The sequence below is a fragment of the Neomonachus schauinslandi genome, chromosome 2, assembly GCF_002201575.2.
Source record: "Neomonachus schauinslandi chromosome 2, ASM220157v2, whole genome shotgun sequence".
Taxonomy (NCBI): Eukaryota; Metazoa; Chordata; class Mammalia; order Carnivora; family Phocidae; genus Neomonachus; species Neomonachus schauinslandi.
Window position 1 is genome coordinate 132,261,176 of NC_058404.1, and position 22,658 is coordinate 132,283,833.

The following is a 22,658-nucleotide window of genomic DNA, read 5'->3' on the forward strand; positions in this document are numbered from 1 at the left end:
CATTTACTTACTTGCTAAGCCAAGTAACTTAATTGTTAAATATAACTAATCTCCTAGTCACTCTGGCCATTCTCTCTGCCCACCACTTCTGGGACTGCTCCCTACAACCCCAATTTTTTTCTTTTTTAAGATTTTATTTGACAGAGAGAGAGAGACACAGCGAGAGAGGGAACACAAGCAAGGGGAGTGGGAGAGGGAGAAGCAGGCTTCCCGCCAAGCAGGGAGCCCGATGCGGGGCTCGATCCCAGGACCCCGGGATCATGACCTGAGCCGAAGACAGATGCTTAACCCTCTGAGCCACCCAGGCGCCCCACCACCCCAATTTTCTTAAGAGCTACCACACACATCATCTGTATATGACATCCCCTTCTTGTCATTACCTTGCTTCTTCAGATGCTCATGCCCTCATAAGCAAGTCTCTGTGCTAGGATAAGAAGAAATGGGAAGATTTTAGACATCTTAAGTTTGAGATGGCAGTTGCACATTTAAATGAAGATGCCAAGTAATGGGTCTAGGGTTCAGGTTCTGTTAGGGAATGCATGATACTTTGGTGATCTGTAAGTGTGTTAACAGTGTTCATTAGAGAATGGTGGATTGATGTGGAATACTGGACTATGTCGTGTTTTATCCTGTTTTGCACTAGTTGGCACACAAGCATCTTTCCTTGCACCGGAGGGCTCTAACCTAGAATTTCTCACACTCCACTGTGCTCACTAATCACCGGGGTCTTGTTAACATCGGATTCTGTTTCCACGGCTCTGAGATGGAGTCCGCGTCTACGTGTCTCCTGGGAGATACTGATCCTGTTGCCGTTGGTCCTCAGACCACAAGGCTGTTGCAACGAAGCACTTCCCTACTTTCAGTCCTTCACTGGCTCTTTCTTGCCCTGTGATGAAAGCTGCAGCTTCTGAGTGAAAGGACTCATCATGGGCTTAATTTTTGGGGCGGTCTTTTTCCTAGCTTCTTCCCCTCCCTCCCCTCCCCGCCCCAATCCCCGCACACACGTCCAGGCTCTGCAATGACACGGAAGTACTTGGAGTCTCCTTAGGTAGATCTGTTATTGCACACTTTGTTGTGGCCGTGACTTCCTTCCCCGTGACTACATTTTCTCTTCTTGGCTTACTCTGGTTGGCCCCTTTGATACACTACTTATGTTATCTTCAGACCGGCTTATGGTCTTCCATTTTGCTTATAAGGAACCCTCAGCTTCTTTTATTCCACTCTGTACTGAAATGGTTGGATCTGCTGGCCTGATCCCCTTTGAAGCAGAGCAAGCTTGTGCCCACTGCTAACATGTAGTAAGTGCTTAGAAAATGCTTAAATTGACATGATACTTCTCACAAAATATTTTCAATAATGACAGGTTTTCAGCAGTGAATTTGGCCTTTGTTTCTTCTATCCATGAGTAGTACTTCCTGTGTAAAGGTAGTTTAGCAATGTTTTGGCCTTGGAATCAGACCAGGGATCAAATCAGCCCCGCCCCTTACTAACTGTGACACTTAGGGCCGGTCGCTCAGCCGTCTAAGTCTTATCCGTAGCATAAAGGTAATAATATTGGTACTGCCTTATAACAATATTGTGAGAATTGAGAAAAGTATGAAAGTATATAGCAAAGGCATAGTAAGTACTCAGTAATGTTAATTGTATCGTTAGGGCAAAAGAATGAAAACCAATTCCTCAAGAGCCAGGGGATTTAAATGATCAGTGAGAATGGGGCATCCAACCATCATTTTAATATTTAGTCCATGATATGTTTCCAAGCTTGAGTGTACTTACAGATTACGTGGGTGCTTGTTAGAAATATGGATTCACTTGCCCACTAGGTCTGAGAAGACTGTCCAGGGGTCTGCATTTTTCATTAATATCTGGTTGATGGTGATTGCCCATGGACCGCACTTTAGAAACCCTAGTGTTTCATAAAAGCGCTGAATTTAGGTCTCCTAACTATCAGATAATATGAAATGAGAAGCTAGTAAGAGAAAATCAAGTCGAACTAAGAACAGATGATCTGAAGGCAGGAATAAAGTTGCCATGATGTTCACGTTTCAGATGTTTAATGACTTTTATTTTTTCGCTTTTAACTTAGGATGTCTGAACAGGGACGAACAATCATCTTCTCCATTCATCAGCCTCGTTATTCTATCTTCAAGTTGTTTGATAGCCTCACCTTGTTGGCCTCAGGAAGACTAATGTTCCACGGGCCTGCCCAGGAGGCCTTGGGGTACTTTGCATCAGTGGGTATGCTTGACTTTTTCACACAGTAAGATCCTTTATTAATAGAATCCTGGAAGAGAGCAAAGGAGGTCTCTAGGAGTGCTGTTTGGTCTTTGAGTAGACATACTATGGCTTCTGCCACTCCAAAACATCTTTGGTTAGTTTGGTGCTAGAGTTTTTCTTCACTTTATAGTGCTAGCTTGTTCTTTAGATCTCTTTCCTGTCCTATTTGACTATGCCTGCCTATGTATGTATGAATATTTCTACTGGGCCTGTATCTGATCCTCTTCCCAGTTCTGGCAACCTTTCCCTAACAGTTCAGTAAATATGTTGGCCTCATAACCAGTTATCTGTTGGGCGAACATTTTTGAAAAGGCCTAATAATATCCCCAAATAGTTTGTCTTCTTGTCCAGATTATGGATCAGGCTTTCTCATTTTATTCCCTTGTATGGGATGTTGGTCTGCTTTGGTGGAGGTTCATGAAGATGCTACTTAAAATTTTCTAGTAACATTAAATTACAGATTTAGGCCTTGAGGGGGTATGAGTGACTTACCAGTCAATAGGATGACTCATTGTAAGTCTTACTTTGAGGGGCTAACACTTCTGACAGTTTTGGGCTGCCTGGTTCTATTTAGAATGGACATATATAATTTTTTTTTTATGACTCATGCAGTCTGTTTCATTTTAGAGATATTTGGATAGGATTATAGATGGCGCTCCATGACTCCAAATATAGTTTTAAATGTTCACTAGCCATCTTTTAAAATTTTTGTTTAATCTCTCTCATTTAAAGTTAACAAGCACACACAGGTCTAGGGAGCTTAGAGGAGATGAACCTAATAGACTACAGGCCAAGTTGAGTTCAGAGGATCATGCTACAAGAAATTGAGATAAGCATTCACTTGTGTGGTGCCAGTCTTTTTCTCTTGGGAGTGCTGCTCTGGGGATTTGTTCTCTATATTGGAATTACGACAGCACAACAAGTGATCATTTGGCAGTCCCCAGGTGAACTGGGAGAACAGAATACTCCCCTGGCCTTTCCCAAGTGCTGTCTTGTTGTGCCTTAGCATTCTTTGCTCCTTGCCTTGCTTTGAGGAGCATTAGTCCTAGCTACAGCTTTTTTTTTTAAACTCAATTTTTTTCCCTTGGACCTATATTTACATTTTTGAAGCGGTTCTGATAAGCATCAGAGCATACTGATAGCTGTTTCAGGTCTCATGAATTATAATGGATAAGGACCAGATATTAACTTAAGATATTTTGGGAGTCCAAGGTTGTTTTTTTTTTTAATTTTCAAGGTTGGTTTTGAGTATGTTGTTTTTCTGGAAGACAGAGCATTGTTGAAATGTCATGTGATTGAATACATAAAAAGAAAGGGTAAATCAGTAAAAGAAGAGGAAAAAAGATGAGGGAGAAGTTGGTTCTCTTCCCCTGCCTCACCTCTCTCACCCCTGAAAGTGAGTTTTTACTTTCCAAGACCATCAAGTTTATATACCTGAGTTGCCTTCTTTTTGTAGGTTACCACTGTGAGCCTTATAATAACCCTGCAGACTTCTTCCTGGATGTCATTAATGGAGACTCCTCTGCTGTGATATTAAACAGAGAGGACCAAGAGGGCGAAGGTATGTGAATCTCTTGAGAGTCACAGATTATTGCCGAACCCAATTTGCTGAAGGTTAGCCATGTGGCAGCTCAGTAAAACATGGCTTTGTGAATTTATATTAATGCTGAACTCTGATAACAGTTGTCTTAGTCTGTTTGGGCTGCTGTAACAAAGATACCTTAGACTAGGTGGCTTAAACAATAATCATTTATTTCTCACAGTTCTGGAGCTGGAAGTCCAAGGTGAAGGGTGAAGGTACCTACAGACTTGGTGTCTGTTGAGAACCCGCTTCCTGGTTCAAAGATGGGTGACTGTCTTCTCTGCCTCCTCACATGATGGAAGTGAAGAGGGGCCTCTTTTGTAAGGGTTCTAATCTCATTCATGAGGGCTGCACTCTCATGACTTAATCACCCTTCAAATATCATCACCTTGGGGATTGGGTTTCGGCATATAAATCTTGAGGGAACACGAACATTCACTCTGTAGTATTGGTCAACATAGATTTTGTTTTCCATGATTGCTATATTTTTTATGTAATGTATAAATGAGTATTTATGTGATAGTGTCACTTCTAAGGGGAAGTTTCATTTAAAAATGCCCATTGTTTATATAATGTGAAATAAGAAACTTGGCAATTTGTATATTTGCATATAGAAGAAAAAAAGGACCAGGTTTGTATGTTAGGAATTATAACTCCCTATGGTAAGAAGTCTATTTAAAAAAAATTAGGGTTCAAATGTTATAGTTAGGAAAAGGTCAGTAGGTTTGCTGTATTCATGAATTTATGGAAGCCGTCAGCCAGTTAATTATATTTTTCTAATGTTGTAAAGCGATGACAGATCTAATAATTTTTTATACTCAAGTGTTAGAATTAAGATGTCAGGGAAGAACCTAAGAAAGGGGTTACAGAAAAATGGGCTAAATCACTTGTTATTTTATTTTTTTTTTAAAGATTTTATTTATTTTTTAGAGAGCGAGCGAGAGAGAAACAGCATGAGAGGGGCGAGGGTCAGAGGGAGAAGCAGGCTCCCCGCTGAGCCGGGAGCCCGATGTGGGGCTCGATCCCAGGACTCTGGGATCATGACCTGAGCCGAAAGCAGACGCTTAACCATCTGAGCCACCCAGGCGCCCTCAGTCGTTATTTTATTAATAATGTTTCCCTTCTGTATCTGCTTTTGTTCCCAAGTCAAGGAGACTGAAGAGCCTTCCAAGAGAGAATCTCCACTCATAGAAAAAATAGCTGAGTCTTATGGCAACTCTGACTTTTGCAGAAAAACAAAAGATGAGTTAGATCGACTCGTAAAGGGTCATCAAAGGAAGAGCTCAGCCTTTAAGGAGATCACCTATGCCACCGCCTTCTGTCATCAACTCAGATGGATTTCCAAGCGTTCATTCAAAAACTTGCTGGGCAATCCCCAGGCCTCTATAGCTCAGGTAACCTGACAGATCCTTCTGATTATGCTGGGACATACTCACGTGGGAACATGAGGTTCTGGTATAATCTATTTTGGTATTATGCTTATCTTCTGCCCAAGCTTCCATTTATTTATCCCCATTCCATCTGGGATGTAAAAACAGCCAACAGAACAAGTGAAACACCATGAAATTTTTACTTATGGAAAACTTTTTTTGGTGTGTGGGGTTTTTTTTTTTTTTTTGACTACTTAATTAAGACTTCTGTTGATTTAGACTAGCTGTAATGGGTAGTCTTTGTTGAAAAATCTTTTCTTCAAAAATTGTGAAATAAAGGAAGTGTTTAGCCACATTTAGGGTTTTCTGGTGGCTGCACGTTCGTTTCCTGACTCATTCAGCAAGTTCTCGTCGACCGTGTGTGGTATTTTGGGAGCTTGTATACAGTGGTGAACAAAATGGGCGAAAATAAAACCCCTGTTCTCAGAGAGCTTGTTTTCCTGTGAGGTTGACAGATGACAAATTCATACAGTAATGAACTAGATAGCAAGTCATATGGTAAAAGGAGCTATGGAGAAAGTTTAAGCACAGTGGGTGAGAAAGGAAGAGAAGAGAGAAGGAAAGGAGAGTGGGAGAGAGGGAGAGAGCAGAAAGGGGTTGATTGCATTTGAAGTCAGGCGGTCAGGGAAGCCTGCATCTAGATTCACTGAATGCACCTGAAGGTCACAGGGGTCAGCTGCTGTCTCAGGGAAGAGCCTGTGTGCGAGTGCTCTTCCCCATCATTGACCTTCTTCATTTTAGGGTTCTCATCTTAGGAGAGCACTAGGTACCTAAAACAGTTGGCAGTTAACACAACGTAATAAGCAGGCTTGAATCCTGTTAAATAAGGCTATTCCCTGTCAGATTAACTTTCTTTAGATGAAGAGGAAACCGTGTTCTTTTCCTCATTTGGCTGGCTCTGTTGGTAGTTGTTGATTACTGCCCTTTTATTGTTCTGTATTCTCGGGTGCTCTGTCCTACAAAACCCTAGTATTCCCAGTTCATTGGTCCATCCTTTCTAAGGAAATCAGGTTAGCCAGTTATTTTGGGGGTGGTTGATTTTATTTATTATCAGTCATTGAATCTCTGTTGAGTACCCAAAGATGGCATGTTGTTGGCACTAATAAGATACTACTGACTTCTTGGAGCACCTGGGTGGCACAGTCAGTTGAGTGGCTGACTCTTGGTTTCAGCTTAGGTTGTGATCTCACAGTTGGGAGATTGAGCCCTGAGTTGGGCTCACATGTTCAGTGTAGAGTCTGCTTAAGACTCTCTCTCCCTCTGCCCCCCCATCCCGCCCCATGCGTGTGTGAGATCTCTCTCTCTCTCTCAAATAAATAAATCTTAAAAATAAAAGATTTGACTGACTTCTTACCACATGCACCAGAATTTTTGTACTTCAGTACTGTTGCCTTTTAAGTATTAGTACCAAGAATCTCTATCCCTCTGTGAGACATATTGATAATTGCTCTAAACATTTTTGCTACTGTTATTTTGTATTTCTGTCAGAATATGAACACTTCTGTATACTATCAATCAAAGTTAAATTTTTCTTCTTTTAGAGTAGATTTGATATCGTTTGGAAACAAGTCTGATAAATAAGGTCAATCTTGTTTACCCATTGTTTCAACAGTGAGATAATGTAATGGAGTTGATTCTTTAGCATGATTTATACATTATATTTTTTTACTTTGAAAATAATATAAATTTCTCTTTTTTCTGAAAGTGGTTTATAAGTGTCTTGTCCAAGTCACATATATAGTAGTTCTGGGCAGGATGTGATTAGAATGTGGAGTTCTTTCTTTTTTTTTTTTTAAGTTTTTATTTAAATTCTAGTTAGTTAAGGGCACCTGGGTGGCTCAGTTGGTTAAGCGACTGCCTTCGGCTCAGGTCATGATCCCGGAGTCCCGGGATCAAGTCCCGCATCGGGCTCCCAGCTCAGTGGGGAGTCTGCTTCTCCCTCTGACCTTCTCCCCCTCTCATGCTTGCTCTCTCAAATAAATAAATAAATCTTTAAAAAAAATAAATTCTAGTTAGTTAATATACAGTGTATTATTAGTTGCAGATGTGCAATATAGTGATTCAGCACTTCCATACAACACCCCGTGCTCATCGCAAGTGCCCTCCTTCATCCCCATCACCTGTTTCACCCATTCCCCACCCATCTTCTCTCTGGTAACCATCACTTTGTTCTCTATAGTTAAGAGTCTGTTTCTTGGTCTGCCTCTCTCTTTTTTCCCTTATGATTGTTTTTGTTTCTTAAATTCCACGTATGAGTGAAATCATGTGGTATTTGTCTTTCTCTATTTTATTTCGCTTAGCATAATACTCTCTAGCTCCATCTATGTTGTGCAAATGGCAAGATTTCACTCTTTTTTTAGGATGAGTAATATTCCATTGTATATATACCACATTTTCTTTATCCATTCATCAGTCGATGGACACTTGGGCTCTTTCCATAATTTGGCTATAGTAGATAGTGCTGCTATAAACATAGGGGTGCATGCATCCCTTTGAATTAGTGTTTTTGTATTCTTTGGGTAAATAATAATAATAATGGTGCAGTTGCTGGATCATAAGGTAGTTCTATTTTTAACTTTTGAGGAACCTCCGTACTGTCTTCCAGAGTGGCTGCACCAGTTTGCATTCCCAGCAACAGTGCAAGAGGCTTCCCCTTTCTAGAATGCAGAGCTATTTCTAATACAACAGCATGATTCTGCACCTTTTGTTGCTCGGCTTCCTTCAGGTGCAGACCCAGGCTTAGTGCCTCCAGGCTGCATGTTCAACCTGCTTGCCTCCTCAGTGAACTCAGTTCCACAAAAGGAGTCCTCATAATGCTCAGATTCATGGCAATGCTGTAGAACAAAGATAGAATATTGCATCTCTCTGAGCATTACCTATTCATATTTGTACATACTGGAATGTTAACTTAGGACAGGAGCAGGCAAACCTCTTTTGTAAAAGGGCTAGATAGTGTATACTTCCGGCTTTGCGGGCCATGTGGTCTTTGTCTCGGGTACTCTGAGACAACTCTGCCATTTTAGCAAGGAAGGAGCCATAGATAATACATAAACAAATGAACATAGCTATGTTCCAATAAAACTTTACTGAGGGACACAAATTAGAATTTCATTTAAATTTCATGGGGCAAGAAATAGTCTTCTTCTCTCACTCTTTTTTCCCCCAACCATTAAAAAGGTAGTAAAACCTGTTCTTAGCTAGAGGGCTATACAGAAATAGGCGACAGGCGATGTTTGGCCTGTGGACCCTAGCTGGCTGACCTTCAGTTTAGTATTTTCAATCTTGTATGTATGTTGTTTACTTCTTTAAGTGTTTGACTGTGAGGCTATTAAACTGCTTTACGGCTTCCTGCTGATAAGTCTCGTATTGGTAATATTACAGCCATACTTAGATTTCACCTAGTCATTTATGTGATTCAGACTTTGCTTCCGAGAATGCCATTTAACCAAAGGTTGTATTTGGATGATCTTGGAGTAAATGGATCATCTGTATAAAAGGATTTAATGTCCATTTAATGTGCCATGGGTTTTTCTGATCAAATCTATTTGGAAAACACTGTTATAACTCTTAGAGATTAATTTTTCCATTGGCATATTTAACATTTGACTAAGGATTAGTTTTTTGAGTGATGGCCATAATTATCCCTTAGGACTCATCTTGAGATAATATTACTAAACACATTTGAACATGACAGAATAACATATTTAGGGAATTTTTTTCCCCTTCTGTTCAGAGACCAGGTGTAGAGAACTCACAGATAGTGTCTTTGTGCACTCTGTTGAGCAGTGTTTAGCTTGCTTGTTTTTTTTCTTTTCTGTAATGCAAGAAAGAATAACCTAGATGCCCCTTGTGAAAGCATGACAAAATTACGAGATTAGTCATTTTGTCAATGTGTTTGAAAGCTGACTTGAACATTCTTTTAGAACTTTGAAACCTTTAGTAAGCATCCTAATGATAAGACTGACAGTCCAGTCTGTTACTATAGGATATCAAATATTTGAATACTAAAGAAACAAGCATGTAGATTGTCCAGTTTAAAAAGTCTGAACATTCCGGGGCACCTGGGTGGCTCAGTCATTAAGCGTCTGCCTTCAGCTCAGGTCATGATCCTTGGGGTCCTTGGATCGAGCCCTGCATCGGGCTCCCTGCTCAGTGGGAAGCCTGTTTCTCCCTCTCCTACTCCCCCTGCTTGTGTTTCCTCTCTCGCTGTGTCTCTCTCTGTCAAATAAACAAATAAAATCTTTAAAATAAAATAAAATAAAAAGTCTGAACATTCCTAAAGTTCTATTGTCTGAAAGTAGACTTGTATATATACACATGCACACGTGGTAATGGAGTCATTGTTTATTTTGGAAGTTTGAACTGTTGGCATGAAATGCAGTATATTCTGAGGGTAATGAAACTTATACCAAGGTAATAGATTTTTCCCCAAATTTCTGACTGTCTTATTAGCACAGGAATTCTGAAGACATCTCAGATCATACTTTTTTCCAGACTGTGGTCTTCACAAACTAGCCTTCACAGATCATGATCCTCTTTTCCAGTTTGGTTTGCTTCATGCCAAAATAGGCTTGTAAAAAATTTCAAGTCTTAATACCATTACACTGTTGTAGTACTGAGATTTTTTTTTTTTTTTTTTTTTAACTTTGAAGGTTCCGAGGTACATGGTGGGGTATTTTGTTTTCTTTAGCTAACCATTCCTTCTCTTTTTATATTCAATACAATATAAAAGTACAATAAGTAGGATTTTCTTTTTTTTTTCCTTTTTTAAAGATTTTATTTATTTGACAGAGAGAGAGAGACAGCGAGAGAAGGAACACAAGCAGGGGAAGTGGGAGAGGGAGAAGCAGGCTTCCCGCTGAGCAGGGAGCCCGATGTGGGGCTCGATCCCAGGATCCTGGGACCACGACCTGAGCCGAAGGCAGACACTTAATGACTGAGCGACCCAGGTGCCCCAATAAATAGAATTTTCTTAAATAAATTATATCACAGTATAACCCTTAATCCTTTGCTTGGAAGTGTCCTTAAGAGACAATTTTATCAATCTTAAAAACAAAAGTGACGTTTATGTAGTCTCTTAGGAGTCCCCAAACAGATGGAGTAAGCAGATGTAGGTAAGAGTGGCAAAGAATTGGCAGCTTAGTTGTACACTGTTGGCTGTCGGCCCTTGGACGGAGGTTGCTAGAGAAGCTGTGACAAGAGAATGGGTAGTGGAAGCATTTGAGTACCTTCAGAAAGAGCTGGTTGAATGCTTTGGTGGCAGTGACCTTGCGCTTTTCCAGTGCAGGCATGCCCTGCCCCCTGGGTCAGGTCGGCGGTCAGCTTACCCCTGCTTCCTCATCACGCAGAATAACATTGCTAGGATTTTTTTATGTGTGTTTGAAAATTTTTATTTATTTATAATGGTAAGAGTAAAGGTATCCTGTTTTTATTTGAACCCCTTGAAATATAAAACTGCATGTTCACTAGCACAAAAGGTTGAGAGTTCAGGTCAGAACTCATCCATTTGGACTTTATTCCTCAAATGACCTAGCCAGGCGCTTGCATTGTTACCCTACTGTATATGGCCCTCCCAGGCCTAGTGGCCTGAATTGGACCTTGAACTGGCCTGGTGAATCACTGGGAGGAACCTTAGCATTCCAGGGGTCTACTGTGTTCTATCAGCCTCCCCAACACACAAATCAATTATTTTTTACTTTAGAAAGCAGTCTAATAACATACACTGTTTTATATTCACTCAAGGACTTTGTCTGAACCACTTGAAGTATCTATCTCAATGGAGAAATTTGATTATGTAGCCTTATGTCTTATAATAATAAATGGTGTGTTGTTTTAACACTTGTTTTTCTTTTTCTTTTTGAAAAGATAATTGTAACAGTCATCCTGGGATTGGTTATTGGCGCTATTTTCTATGATCTAAAAAATGATCCTACAGGAATCCAGAATAGGTAAGTAAATTTGGATCTTGGTTTTGAGAAAGTGCTGTTACATCTTTCTAGCTAATGAAAACCCATGAAGAATTTGAATTTGAGACAAGTACAGGGTAAACTGAGGAGTAGGATAAGTCAGTGAACTGCAAGCCGAATGCGTGTGTGTGTGTGGGGGGGGGGGTGGTAATTTATACAGATTATACAGGTAATTAATTTTTACCCTCTTAACCAGTTTTAAGCATACAGTTCAGTGACATTAAATACATTCACATTATTTTTTTTAAAGATTTTATTTATTTAGAGAGAGAGAGAGAGCATGCGAACGGGGGGAGGGGGAGAGGGAGAGAGAATTTCAAGCGACTCTGCGCTGAGTGCAGAGCCTCACTTGGAGCTTGATCTCATGATCCTGAGATCATGACCTGAGCCAAAATCAAGAGTCAGATATTTAACTGACTGAGCCACCCAGGCTCCCCAATACGTTCACATTATTGTGCAACTATCACAACCATCCAACTCCAGAACTCTTCATCTTCCTAAACTGTGTCTCTGTACCTATTGAACAATAATTCCTCATTCTCGCTTTCTTGGTGGCCTGGAAGCCACCATTATACTTACTGTCTCTGAATTTGACTACTCAAGGTACTCATATAAGTGGAATCATACAATATTTGTCCGTTGGTGACTGGCTTATTTTCCTTAGCATGGTATCTTCAAGGTTCATCCGTGTTGTAGCATATGTCAGGATTTCTTTTCTTTTAAAGGCTGAATAATATTCCATTGCATGGATATACCATATTATGTTTATGCATTTCTCTGTCCTTGGACACTTGGGTTATTTCTACCTTTTGGCTGTTGTGAATGTTGGGGAGGAAGAATTTCCTCTGTCATTCAAAGTCCTTCTAGTAGGACTGAGAATCACATTGACATGAGACAGATTAACAGGAAAAAACCAAATTTAATAGCATGTATAGAGGGAATCCACACAGACATGCAAATTCCAAAAGCAATGAGACAACATGATGCTTATATGAGCTAAGGAGAAGGCTGGGTAGGGTAAGGGGAGAAAGACTTTAGCAGGGAGGTGGGAGATGATGTTTGGAAAACAAAGGTTGCCCCCTTATGCAAATAAGTTTCTTAGGCAAAGAGGCATCTTTTTTTTTTTTTTTAAGATTTTATTTATCTGACAGAGAGAGAGACAGCGAGAGAGGGAACACAAGCAGGGGGAGTGGGAGAGGGAGAAGCAGGCTTCCCGCTGAGCAGGGAGCCCGCCGATGTGGGGCTCAGTCCCAGGACCCTGGGATCATGACCTGACCCGAAGGCAGATGCTTAATGACTGCGCCACCCAGGCGCCCCAAGAGGCATCTTTCTTAATAGCTCTCTTCTTAAAAGGCTCTCCTTTCCAATTTAAATTTAGGCAGTTGTGGGGGAGATAAGAAGCTTTTTTTTTTTTAAAGATTTTATTTACTTATTTGAGAGAGAGAATGAGATAGAGAGAGAGCATGAGAGGGGGGAGGGTCAGAGGGAGAAGCAGGCTCCCTGCTGAGCAGGGAGGCTGATGCGGGACTCGATCCCAGGACCCTGGGATCATGACCTGAGCCGAAGGCAGTCGCTTAACCAACTGAGCCACCCAGGCACCCAGAAGCTTTTTTTTTAAATTTTATTTATTTGACAGAGAGAGAGAAAGAGAGAGCAAGAGCACAAGTAGGGGGAGCAGGAGACAGAAGGAAAGGGAGAAGCAGGCTCCCCTCCAAGCAGGGAGCCCGCTGCAGGGCTTGATCCCAGGACCCCAGGATCATGACCTCAGCCGAACGCAGATGCCTAACTGACTGAGCCACCCAGGTGCCACCAAGTCTGCCTGGTCTTGATTGCTTTTAACTCAAAATAATTTTCATGTCAAAGTGACCCATCTTGGAGTGGCCTGCCCTTTACCCCTAATTGAGCAATGTTGCTATGAACATGGATGTACAAATATCTGTTTGAATCTCTGCTTTAAATTCTTTTGGATTTTTACCCAGAAGTAGAACTACTGGATTATTTGGTAATTCTATGAAATATTCTATCTTCCACAGCAGCTGTATCATTTTGCATTCCTACCAGCAGGGCACAAGGGTTTCAATTCCTCTACAACATTACCAAACGTTATTTTCTGGGTTTTTTTTTTTTTTTCCTTTTAAATAATAATAACCATCCCAGTTGGTGTCAGGTGATAGCTCATGTGGTTTTTGATTTGCAATCCCCTAATGATTAGTGATGTTGAGAACCTTCTCGTGCTTATTGGCCATTTGTGTATCTTCTTTGGAGAAATGTGTATTCAAATCCTTTGCCCATTTTTTAATTGGATTTTTAAATTGTTGAACAGTAATTTTTTTTTATATGTTCTGGATATTAACCCCTTGTCAGGTATAAATTTGCAAGTATTTTCTGACCTTCTGTGGGTTTTCTTTTCACTGTTGAGAGTGTCCTTTGATACACAAAAGTTTTAAATTGTGATGTAGTCCAGTTTATCTGTTTTTTGCTTTTGTTGCTTGTGAATAATTTTTCCTTTATATTTTTTGATTTGTTTGCCATGGGGAGGTGGATGACACTCAGGTTTTTCTGTTATATGGTTAGCGCTTACGTTAGTTTACCTTACCAAGTTTTAGTCACCATGTGGCCTTAAAAATATTTTTTCATAATGAGACTTAGTAATGGGCTCTACCACGCTCTGAATGTATATGTTCAGTAGTGTCAAAGACTGCAGAGTTCTCCTTGTACTTCATGTAGAAAGCTGTTCTGTGCCAGGCACTGTGCTCTGTGTTTTAAACCATGGACGCAGACTTCTGCCCCAAGGAGTGGGGTGGTATTATTCCCATTTTACCATAAGGATATGAGGAAAGTTGCAGTAGCTTAAGTTGAATCTGTTTTGATGTCTGACTGTTTATGAAAGAAAGAATAAGCATAAAAGTCAATTCCTCACTCAAGTAAAATAAATTCTCTCCTGTGTAGAATCAGAGAGTGTTACTCTACGTTGCGATTATTATGGCAGCTTATTTCCAGAGTTACGTCACTGTTTTTCTCTTTACTTTCCCTGAAGAGTGTGGTGGTCTCTCACTTGTTTCCAAGCTTGCTAGTAATTGATGATTTGTACCCATTGTAGGTGGCATATTTTTACCAAGCACAGAATATAGGTCACAGGATCTATTGCCCATGGACCTTTTGTGTTGTGCAGTGGGAAGTATTCAGAAAAAGTATTGGAAAACCTGTCTGCAACTGGAATTTTAAAGAGGAATTGGATATCTAACCATTACAATTCTTGGTAGAAGAATCCAGAGAGATAAAGGAGAGGTTTAGCAGTTTCTTCAAATGTTTTCTGGAGGAATAGGGCATTGGATTTATTTTAATTTGTATTTTTGACATAAACTTGTTGCCACTTTTTCATCATTTGAAATTGCTCAGGAGGCCAGTGGTTTGGTTCTCTTCTTTGGGAATGAATTATCCCAAAGAGGTGCTCTCTGCTTTTTCTCTAACCTGTGTAACTAACAAAGCTGGGTTTTATTTATATGTAGAGTAGGAGCTTCTATGACCTAATGGTTACCTTACAGGGTTGTGGTGATAGCTAAACAAATTAAAATATATTAAGAGAAAAGATATTTTTAAAAATATTTGGATCAATAAGTAGATATTACAGACATGGATTACCAGCTTGAAAAGAATTAGAGGGACGCCTGGGTGGCTCAGTCGTTGAGCATCTGCCTTTGGCTCAGGTCATGATCCCAGGGTCCTGGGATCGAGCCCCGCGTCGGGCTCTCTGCTCAGCGGGAAGTCTGCTTCTCCCTCTCCCACTCCCCCTGCTTGTGTTCCCTCTCTCGCTGTCTCTCTCTCTGTGTCAAAATAAGTAAATAAAATCTTAAAAAAAAAAAAAGAATCAGAATACCTTAAATTCTTTAGCAATAAAACTGTATTTACTATAAATGTCAGTATCTACTAGTTCAGAATCATGATGAACATAACAGTATTGTTAGATATAAGGCTTAACAAATTGAGCTGAATTGTTGCATGTCCCATCTTTCTTTTTCTTTCTTTCTTTCTTTCTTCTTCTTGTTCTTCACTCTGATGTCTCTCCCTTTCCTTTTAAGGGCACTAATCCCATTGTGAGGGCTCTATCCTCATGACCTCATCTAAATCTAATTATCTCCCAAATACACTGTCTCTAAATATCATCACATTGAAGGTTCGGGCTTCAACATTGGAATTTGGGGAGGACACAGTTCGATCCATAGCAACCCAGGACCTTGACTTCCAAACTGTGCTCTGTGGAGTCCCAGGGGTACCACTGTGGATACACAGAGATGGTGGGGAGAAAGCTGGTGGGGCACATACTTCCCTCTGTTTTAACCAGAACAGTTTCTATTTCATGTTATAAGGTATCGTTTGAGGAGAGAGTTTTGCAGTTAGAAATTTGATTTAAGAATGTTTAATCGACTGCAGTGCTCTCCCCCTGCTTTCTCTCATTGCAGATCAGGGGTGCTCTTCTTCCTGACGACCAACCAGTGTTTCAGCAGTGTTTCAGCTGTGGAGCTCTTTGTGGTCGAGAAGAAGCTCTTTATGTGAGTAGGTCTCTGTTCCAGGAAGGGGGCTCTCCGATATCAGGGGCTGTTGGTCAAACTGGTCATATCCAGTATTGGGCCACAGCTTGGTTCCTGGGGATTGCCGATGTTAATTGAGAAAAAGCAGCCAGAGGCTGGAAGGACAATCATGAGCTCCTGGGTCTTGATACCAAGGGCAAAAGGAGTTCAAGAATAGGGCCGAGCCAGCAAACCCAAATGCTGCAGAAAAAGCAAGCGATAAAGGGGCTAAAAGGGATCTTTTGTTTTTAGCAAATGAGAAGTCATGATGGCCCTTACAGGAAAAGTTAGAGAGGCTTGGTAGAGAGAAGGTGGTGGGTTGAGCAGTAAATATAAGGTGTGGAGGTCAAGTTGACAAAGAATGTGGACCCAGCTTAGCCCTGAATGGGAGGGGAATGGAAGAAACCAAAAAGGGCAGCCTTAAAATAAAGTAGGGGCTGTTTTGTTTCTTGTGTTTTTCAAAGTTGGATGAGATTTGCCCGTATTTACATGCTGAGGAAAGGAATCATTCAAGAGGGAAAGAAAGATATTGGTGGAGGAGTTTGGAATTACAGGAGGAAGATGTCAGGAAGAGGAAGGGGTCTAGAACTGGAGAGGGAAGGAAACAGGATTTGATGGCTGACAGGGATGTATGGTTGAAAGTTGAAAGGTATGACTGTTGAAGGAAGAAGTGCCATTTTCTTTTTTAATCATGAGAGTGGAAGAAGTGATCCAAGGTGCATTAGGAAGCTCGGAGGATAGCAGAGCCACCTTCTTCATAATCAGAAGTGGGGAGAAAGTAAAGCCTCTACCATAACTGAGTTCAGCTACTGGAGCGCTGTTCTCTAAGGAGAGCCAGTGTTGGAAGAGAGGGAGGAGATGCAGATCTGCCCACTGGGAGTGGGTGCTCGGGGGGCAGAATAGATGGCATCTAGAGGGAGTTCTATAACGAGAAGAGGGGTATTGCACAGACTCGTGTGGGGGTGACATCACAGGGAAGGCTCACACCCAAGATGGTGCCTGATGCTGACAGGATGGTGGCGGGGGTTTGCCTCAAGGATATGAGAAGCTGTAGTCATTAGACCCCTGGTGGCGGCGAAGTCTGTAGGTAAGCAAGCAGCCCAATCTGGTCTCTGCCTTCCTAAACTAATGTAGGACAATTTTTTTCTTTTTTAGACATGAATATATCAGTGGATACTACAGAGTGTCATCTTATTTCTTTGGAAAACTGTTATCTGATTTACTACCCATGAGGATATTACCAAGTATTATATTTACTTGTATAATATACTTCTTGTTAGGTAAGCAATATGACAAAAGGTTTGTGTCTTTAGTCTTGGATATGAGGGTAAGCCAGTTTCTTTTTACCAGCTTAGTTTTGATTCTCAGACTCTAAACCAAGCCAGTGAGAGAAGGAGACATCTATCCATTGTGTGTGCAATGAAATAACTGTTCTTTGAGGACATTTTTGTCAAGACTTGTCCCAAACTAACTTAAAACTATTTATAAAACTGTATTTTACTGAAAGATGCTGTGTGTCATTTATAAACATGGAAAGAATTCACGACTCTGCTGGAGGAGCTGAGATAGTTACTACCTATTTATGTTTGTGTTTTTTTTTTCCCAAAGATTTTATTTTTTATTTATTTGACAGAGAGAGACACAGCGAGAGAGGGAACACAAGCAGGGGGAGTGGGAGAGGGAGAAGCAGGCTTCCCGCTGAGCAGGGAGCCCGATGCGGGGCTCGATCCCAGGACCCCCGGATCGTGACCTGAACTGAAGGCAGACACTTAATGACTGAGCCACCCAGGCGCCCCTACCTATTTATGTTTTTATTCATGTGTGTGTCTGTGTGTTTATATGTAAACATAGTGAAAGACAGAGACTTTCAGGGCTTCTTGCTTTAATACAAATACTTGTTTGATAGGTGTAGTTAGATTTATTTCTGCATTGTGTTTAGGCTTTACCCCAGGCTCATTGTATCAGAATTTCCATATATTTTACTGATACACATAAACACACACACACATTAGAAATATATATTTTAATTAAAAAAATATATAAGTAAAGCACTATAGAGGAACATCAACTGATTGAGTTTAAACTTCCATGTTATATATAAGAGGTGTGTCATAAAGAATTAGGTGTAGAACCTAGATCCTCAGACTCTTGACTGGTGGTCTTATGGCTGTTCCAAAATCTTCAGATTGTGTGACCCGTAATATTAGTCCATTATAGTTTGTAGTTTTATGAAACTTATTTAACCCCACCCTCAATCCCAAAATTATATGGTGCTTTGTCTTGGGGGACTTGGACTGTGGAGATGTTCCCCCGGGGATACTGAAACCACTGAGAGGTCACGTAATCTTCTTCCCAGCTTATTTACTCAATGCAGTTATAGCAAACAGTCATGTGGTGATATTTGGGTAAAACAAATATGCTACTGACAAGTTTCCTTCTTAGAAGAAAAAGCGACGGGATGGGGGGCCAGTGGTGTTGCCTGGAGCTCTCCATCTCGGGCACTCAGAAATTGTTAATAATTACAAATAAAGGAGCAGAGATGTTATACAGAAATGTGCTTATGCCTCAAGTATAAAAAAGACACTTTATGATAACTTTATACAGCAACATGGGGGAACTGGTAATGAAATTGGTGACCCAGGGTGGCTGGACAGAGGATGAATTTTCCTCATTCTGGTATTAGTGTCTCAAAATATTACGTGCTTTGCACAGTAAGCGGTCCCAAATACACAGTTACCGTGGCAGTTGGATTCAACCCCCTCTTTTCTTCCCAACTAAGGCTTGAAACCAGTTGTGGAGGCCTTCTTCATCATGATGTTCACCCTTATGATGGTGGCTTATTCAGCCAGTTCTATGGCACTGGCCATAGCAGCAGGCCAGAGTGTGGTATCCATAGCAACACTTCTCATGACCATCTCCTTTGTGTTTATGATGGTGAGTAGGAATTGTGCTTCTCTGAGAAGTAATTGTTTCCCCTTATTCCTTCCCACAAACTTACCTGTTTCCTAAAACCTGCTCTGAGGATTCTGTAAATGGGATTCTCTTCTTTAAGGAGACCATGTATTGAGGTACAGCTTAGAGCATGTACAGATTTTTCTTGACATTACCCAGCATTTTTGGCTACTGTTCTAATATAATTGCTATAACTTTTCAGTTAACGTTTTGTTACAAATGAGTTTTTAAAAGATGCTTCTTGGTGACATATAGTGAAACCTTGATAAACTGGAACTTCAAAAGCCAAACTAGACTTTAAACCAAAGACTGTAACAAGAGACGAAGAAGGCACTATATCATAATAAAGGGGACAGTACAACAAGAAGATCTAACAATTGTAAATATTTATGCCCCCAATATGAGAGCATCCAAATATATAAAACAATAACAGACATAAAGGAACTCATTGATAATAATTCAATAATAGTAGGGGACTTTTACACCCTACTTGAAGCAGTGGACAGATCCATCTAATCAGAAAATCAACAAGGAAACAATGCTTTGAATGACACACTCGACCAGATGGACTCAACAGATATATTCAGAACATTTCATCCTAAAGCAACAGAATACAGTCTTTTCAAGTGAACATGGGACTTCTCCAGAATAGGTCACATACTAGGTTACAAATCAGTCCTCAATAAGTACAAAAAGGTTGAGATCATACCATACATATTTTCTGACCACAACACTGTGAAACTTGAAGTCAACCACAAGAAAAGATTTGGAAAGACCACAAATACATGGAGGTTAAACAGCATTCTACTAAACAATGAATGGGTCAACAGGAAACCAATAAATTAAAAAAATACATGAAATAAATGAAAATGAAAACACAATGGTCCAAAACCTATGGGGTGCAGCAAAAACAGTCCCAAGAGGGAAGTATATAGCAATACAGGCCTACCTCAAGAAGGAAGAAAAATCTCAAATAAACAACCTAACCTTGTACCTAAAGGAGCTAGAGAAAAAACAACAAATAAAGCCTAAAGCAAGCAGAAGGAAGGAAATATTAAAGATTAGAGCGGAAATAAATGATATAGAAACTTAAAAAAAAAATCCCAATAGAATAAATCAATGAAATCAGGAGCTGGTTCTTTGAAAAAACTAGTAAAATTGATAAACCCATAGCCAGACTTATCAAAAAGAAAAGAGAAAGGATCCAAATACAAACAATTATAAGAGAATATTATGAAAAATTATATGCCAACAAATTGGACAGTCTGGAAGAATGGACAAATTCCTAGAAACATAAAAACTACCAAAACTGAAACAGGAAGAAATAGAAAACTTGAACAGACCGATAACCAGTAAAGAAATTGAATCAGTAATCAAAAATCTCCCAACAAATAAAAGTCGAGGGCCAGATGACTTCACAGGGGAATGCTACCAAACATTTAAAGAAGAGTTAGTACTTATTCTTCTCAAACTATTCCAAAAAATAGAAATGGAAGGAAAACTTCCAAACTTATTCTACAAGGCCAGCATCACCCTGGTTCCAAAACCAGACAAAGACTGCACTGAAAAAGAGAACTATAGGCCAATATCCCTGATGAACACGGTTGCAAAAATGCTCAGTACAATATTCGCACACCGAATCCAACAGTACATTAAAAGAATCATTCATCACGATCACATGGGATTTATTCCTGAGCTGCAAGTTTGGTTCAGTATTTGCACATCAGTCAACATGATTCACCACATTAATAAAGGCCAGGATAAGATCTATATGATCCTCTCAGTTGATGCAGAAAAAGCATTTGACAAAGTACAGCATCGCTTCTTGATAAAAAACCTCCACAAAGTAGAGATAGAGGGAACATACCTCAATATCATAAAGGCCATATACAATAAACCCACAGCCAATATCATCCTCAGTGGGGAAAAACAGAGCTTTTTCTCTGTGGTCAGGAACAAGACAAGGATGTCCACACTCACCACACTCACCACTGTTATTTAACATAGTACTGGAAGTCCTCGCCTCAGCAGTCAAGACAACAAAAAGAAATAAAAGGCATCTAATCGGTAAAGAAGAAGTAAAACTTTTACTATTTGCAGATGACATGATACTCTATAGCAAACTCAAAACACTCCACCCCAAAACTGCTAGAACTGACACATGAATTCATTAAAGTCACAGGATGCAAAGTCAATGTATAGAAATCTGTTGCATTTCTATACACCAATAATGAAGCAGCAGAAAGAGAAATCAAGGAATCGATTCCATTTACAGTTGCACCAAGAACAATAACCATCCAGTAATTGCACTACTAGGTATTTACCCAGAGGGGAGAAAATACTGATTCGAAGGGATGCATGCACCCCTATGTTTATAGCAGCATTATCAACAATAGCCAAATTATGGAAAGCGCTCAAATGTCAATTGACCGATGAATGGATAAAAAAGATGTGGTATATATACAGAATGGAATATTACTCAGCCATCAGAAAGAATGAAATCTTGCTATTTGCAGTGATGTGGATGGAGCTAGACAGTTTTAGGCTAAGCGAAATAAGTCAGAGAAAGAAAAATACCATATGATTTCACTCATATGTGTAACTTAAGAAACAAAACAAATGATCATGGGGCAAAAAGAGAGAGGCAAACCAAGAAACAGACTTAACTACAGAGAGCAAACTGATAGTTGCCAGAGGAGAGGTGGTTAGGGGTTTGGGTTAAATAGGTGATGGGGATGAAGGAGGGCACTTGTGATGAGCACCAGCTATTGTATGGAAGTGTTGAATCACTAAATTGTACACCTGAAACTAATATTAGAGTGTATGTTAACTAATTGGAATTTAAACAAAAACTTCTAAAAAAAACCCCACAAAACCCAGAAAAGTTTTGATTATAAGATTCCCTCATAAAAATGACAGGTTAATTACCCAACTTCTGTGCTAGTGTTAGAGAACCATTGACTTATTTAAGCAGTAACTTAATGGTTTGGTTGGATCTACTCCTCCCCAAGGGAATAGGCTAAGCTCCATGAGAAATAGAAGTTTGCAGTGTGGGTAGTCTATCCTGGGTCCCTCCTATATTTTGAAAAGGGGTGTTTTAAAAAGTTCCAAAACTCACACAGTACTCTGTCTCCTCCTTTCTGGGTTCCTGACATTCTCCTATACCAATATATTTCTGCTTACCTTTTTTTTTTAAATGGTTACTGAAGCCTAACCTTACGTGTCCCTTAATTTTACCTGTACATAGATGAATCAGTAGGTGAATCAGCTAGTTACCACCTTGCTCCTTAACTACATCAAGTGAACAGGAACGTTTAGCCTGTTTACTTAATACACGTGTTCTTTCTGCTAAGATGTCTTTAAAAGGAGCATAATTAGCGCAACTTTTTGCCAAAGTTTAAGTCTTCCATTTCTTTCTTTCTTTCTTTTTTTTAAGATTTTTATTTATTTGACAGAGAGAGATACAGCGAGAGAGGGAACACAAGCAGGGGGAGTGGGAGAGGGAGAAGCAGGCTTCCCGCCGAGCAGGGAGCCCGATGTGGGGCTCGATCCCAGGACCCTGGGATCATGACCCGAGCCGAAGGCAGATGCTTAACGACTGAGCCACCCAGGCGCCCCCAGTCTTCCATTTCTGAGTCTGACATCTATCAATCTAAACATTATTAAGAGTGATAAACCTTGCATATATTTTCTATCATGTTATCCAATAAATGTGTCATCGATTTATAAAAATAGATATATTTGTGTGATACCTGAGATGTTTCACCTTATTATTATTTAAAAGTTTGTATATAGATCCTTTAAAACCGGTCATAAAACCATATTTTACTCAGAGATGCTGTGTGTCCTCTGTTTAGCACCTGGTTAAGTCAAGTTCAAAAAT

The 22,658-nt window shown here is 40.1% G+C and overlaps 1 protein-coding gene across 1 annotated transcript in view; it reads left to right on the forward strand.

The window, feature by feature from the left end:
• ABCG2 (ATP binding cassette subfamily G member 2 (Junior blood group)) overlaps window positions 1–22,658 on the forward strand; it is a 105,731-nt gene that overhangs the window by 79,271 nt on the left and 3,802 nt on the right. Inside the window, exons 7-13 of the mRNA XM_021702258.1 lie at window positions 2,087–2,238; window positions 3,734–3,838; window positions 5,006–5,253; window positions 11,155–11,237; window positions 15,716–15,805; window positions 16,979–17,103; window positions 18,603–18,757. Of these exons, the coding sequence (XP_021557933.1) occupies window positions 2,087–2,238; window positions 3,734–3,838; window positions 5,006–5,253; window positions 11,155–11,237; window positions 15,716–15,805; window positions 16,979–17,103; window positions 18,603–18,757 (958 nt within the window). The remainder of the gene's footprint in view (window positions 1–2,086; window positions 2,239–3,733; window positions 3,839–5,005; window positions 5,254–11,154; window positions 11,238–15,715; window positions 15,806–16,978; window positions 17,104–18,602; window positions 18,758–22,658) is intronic.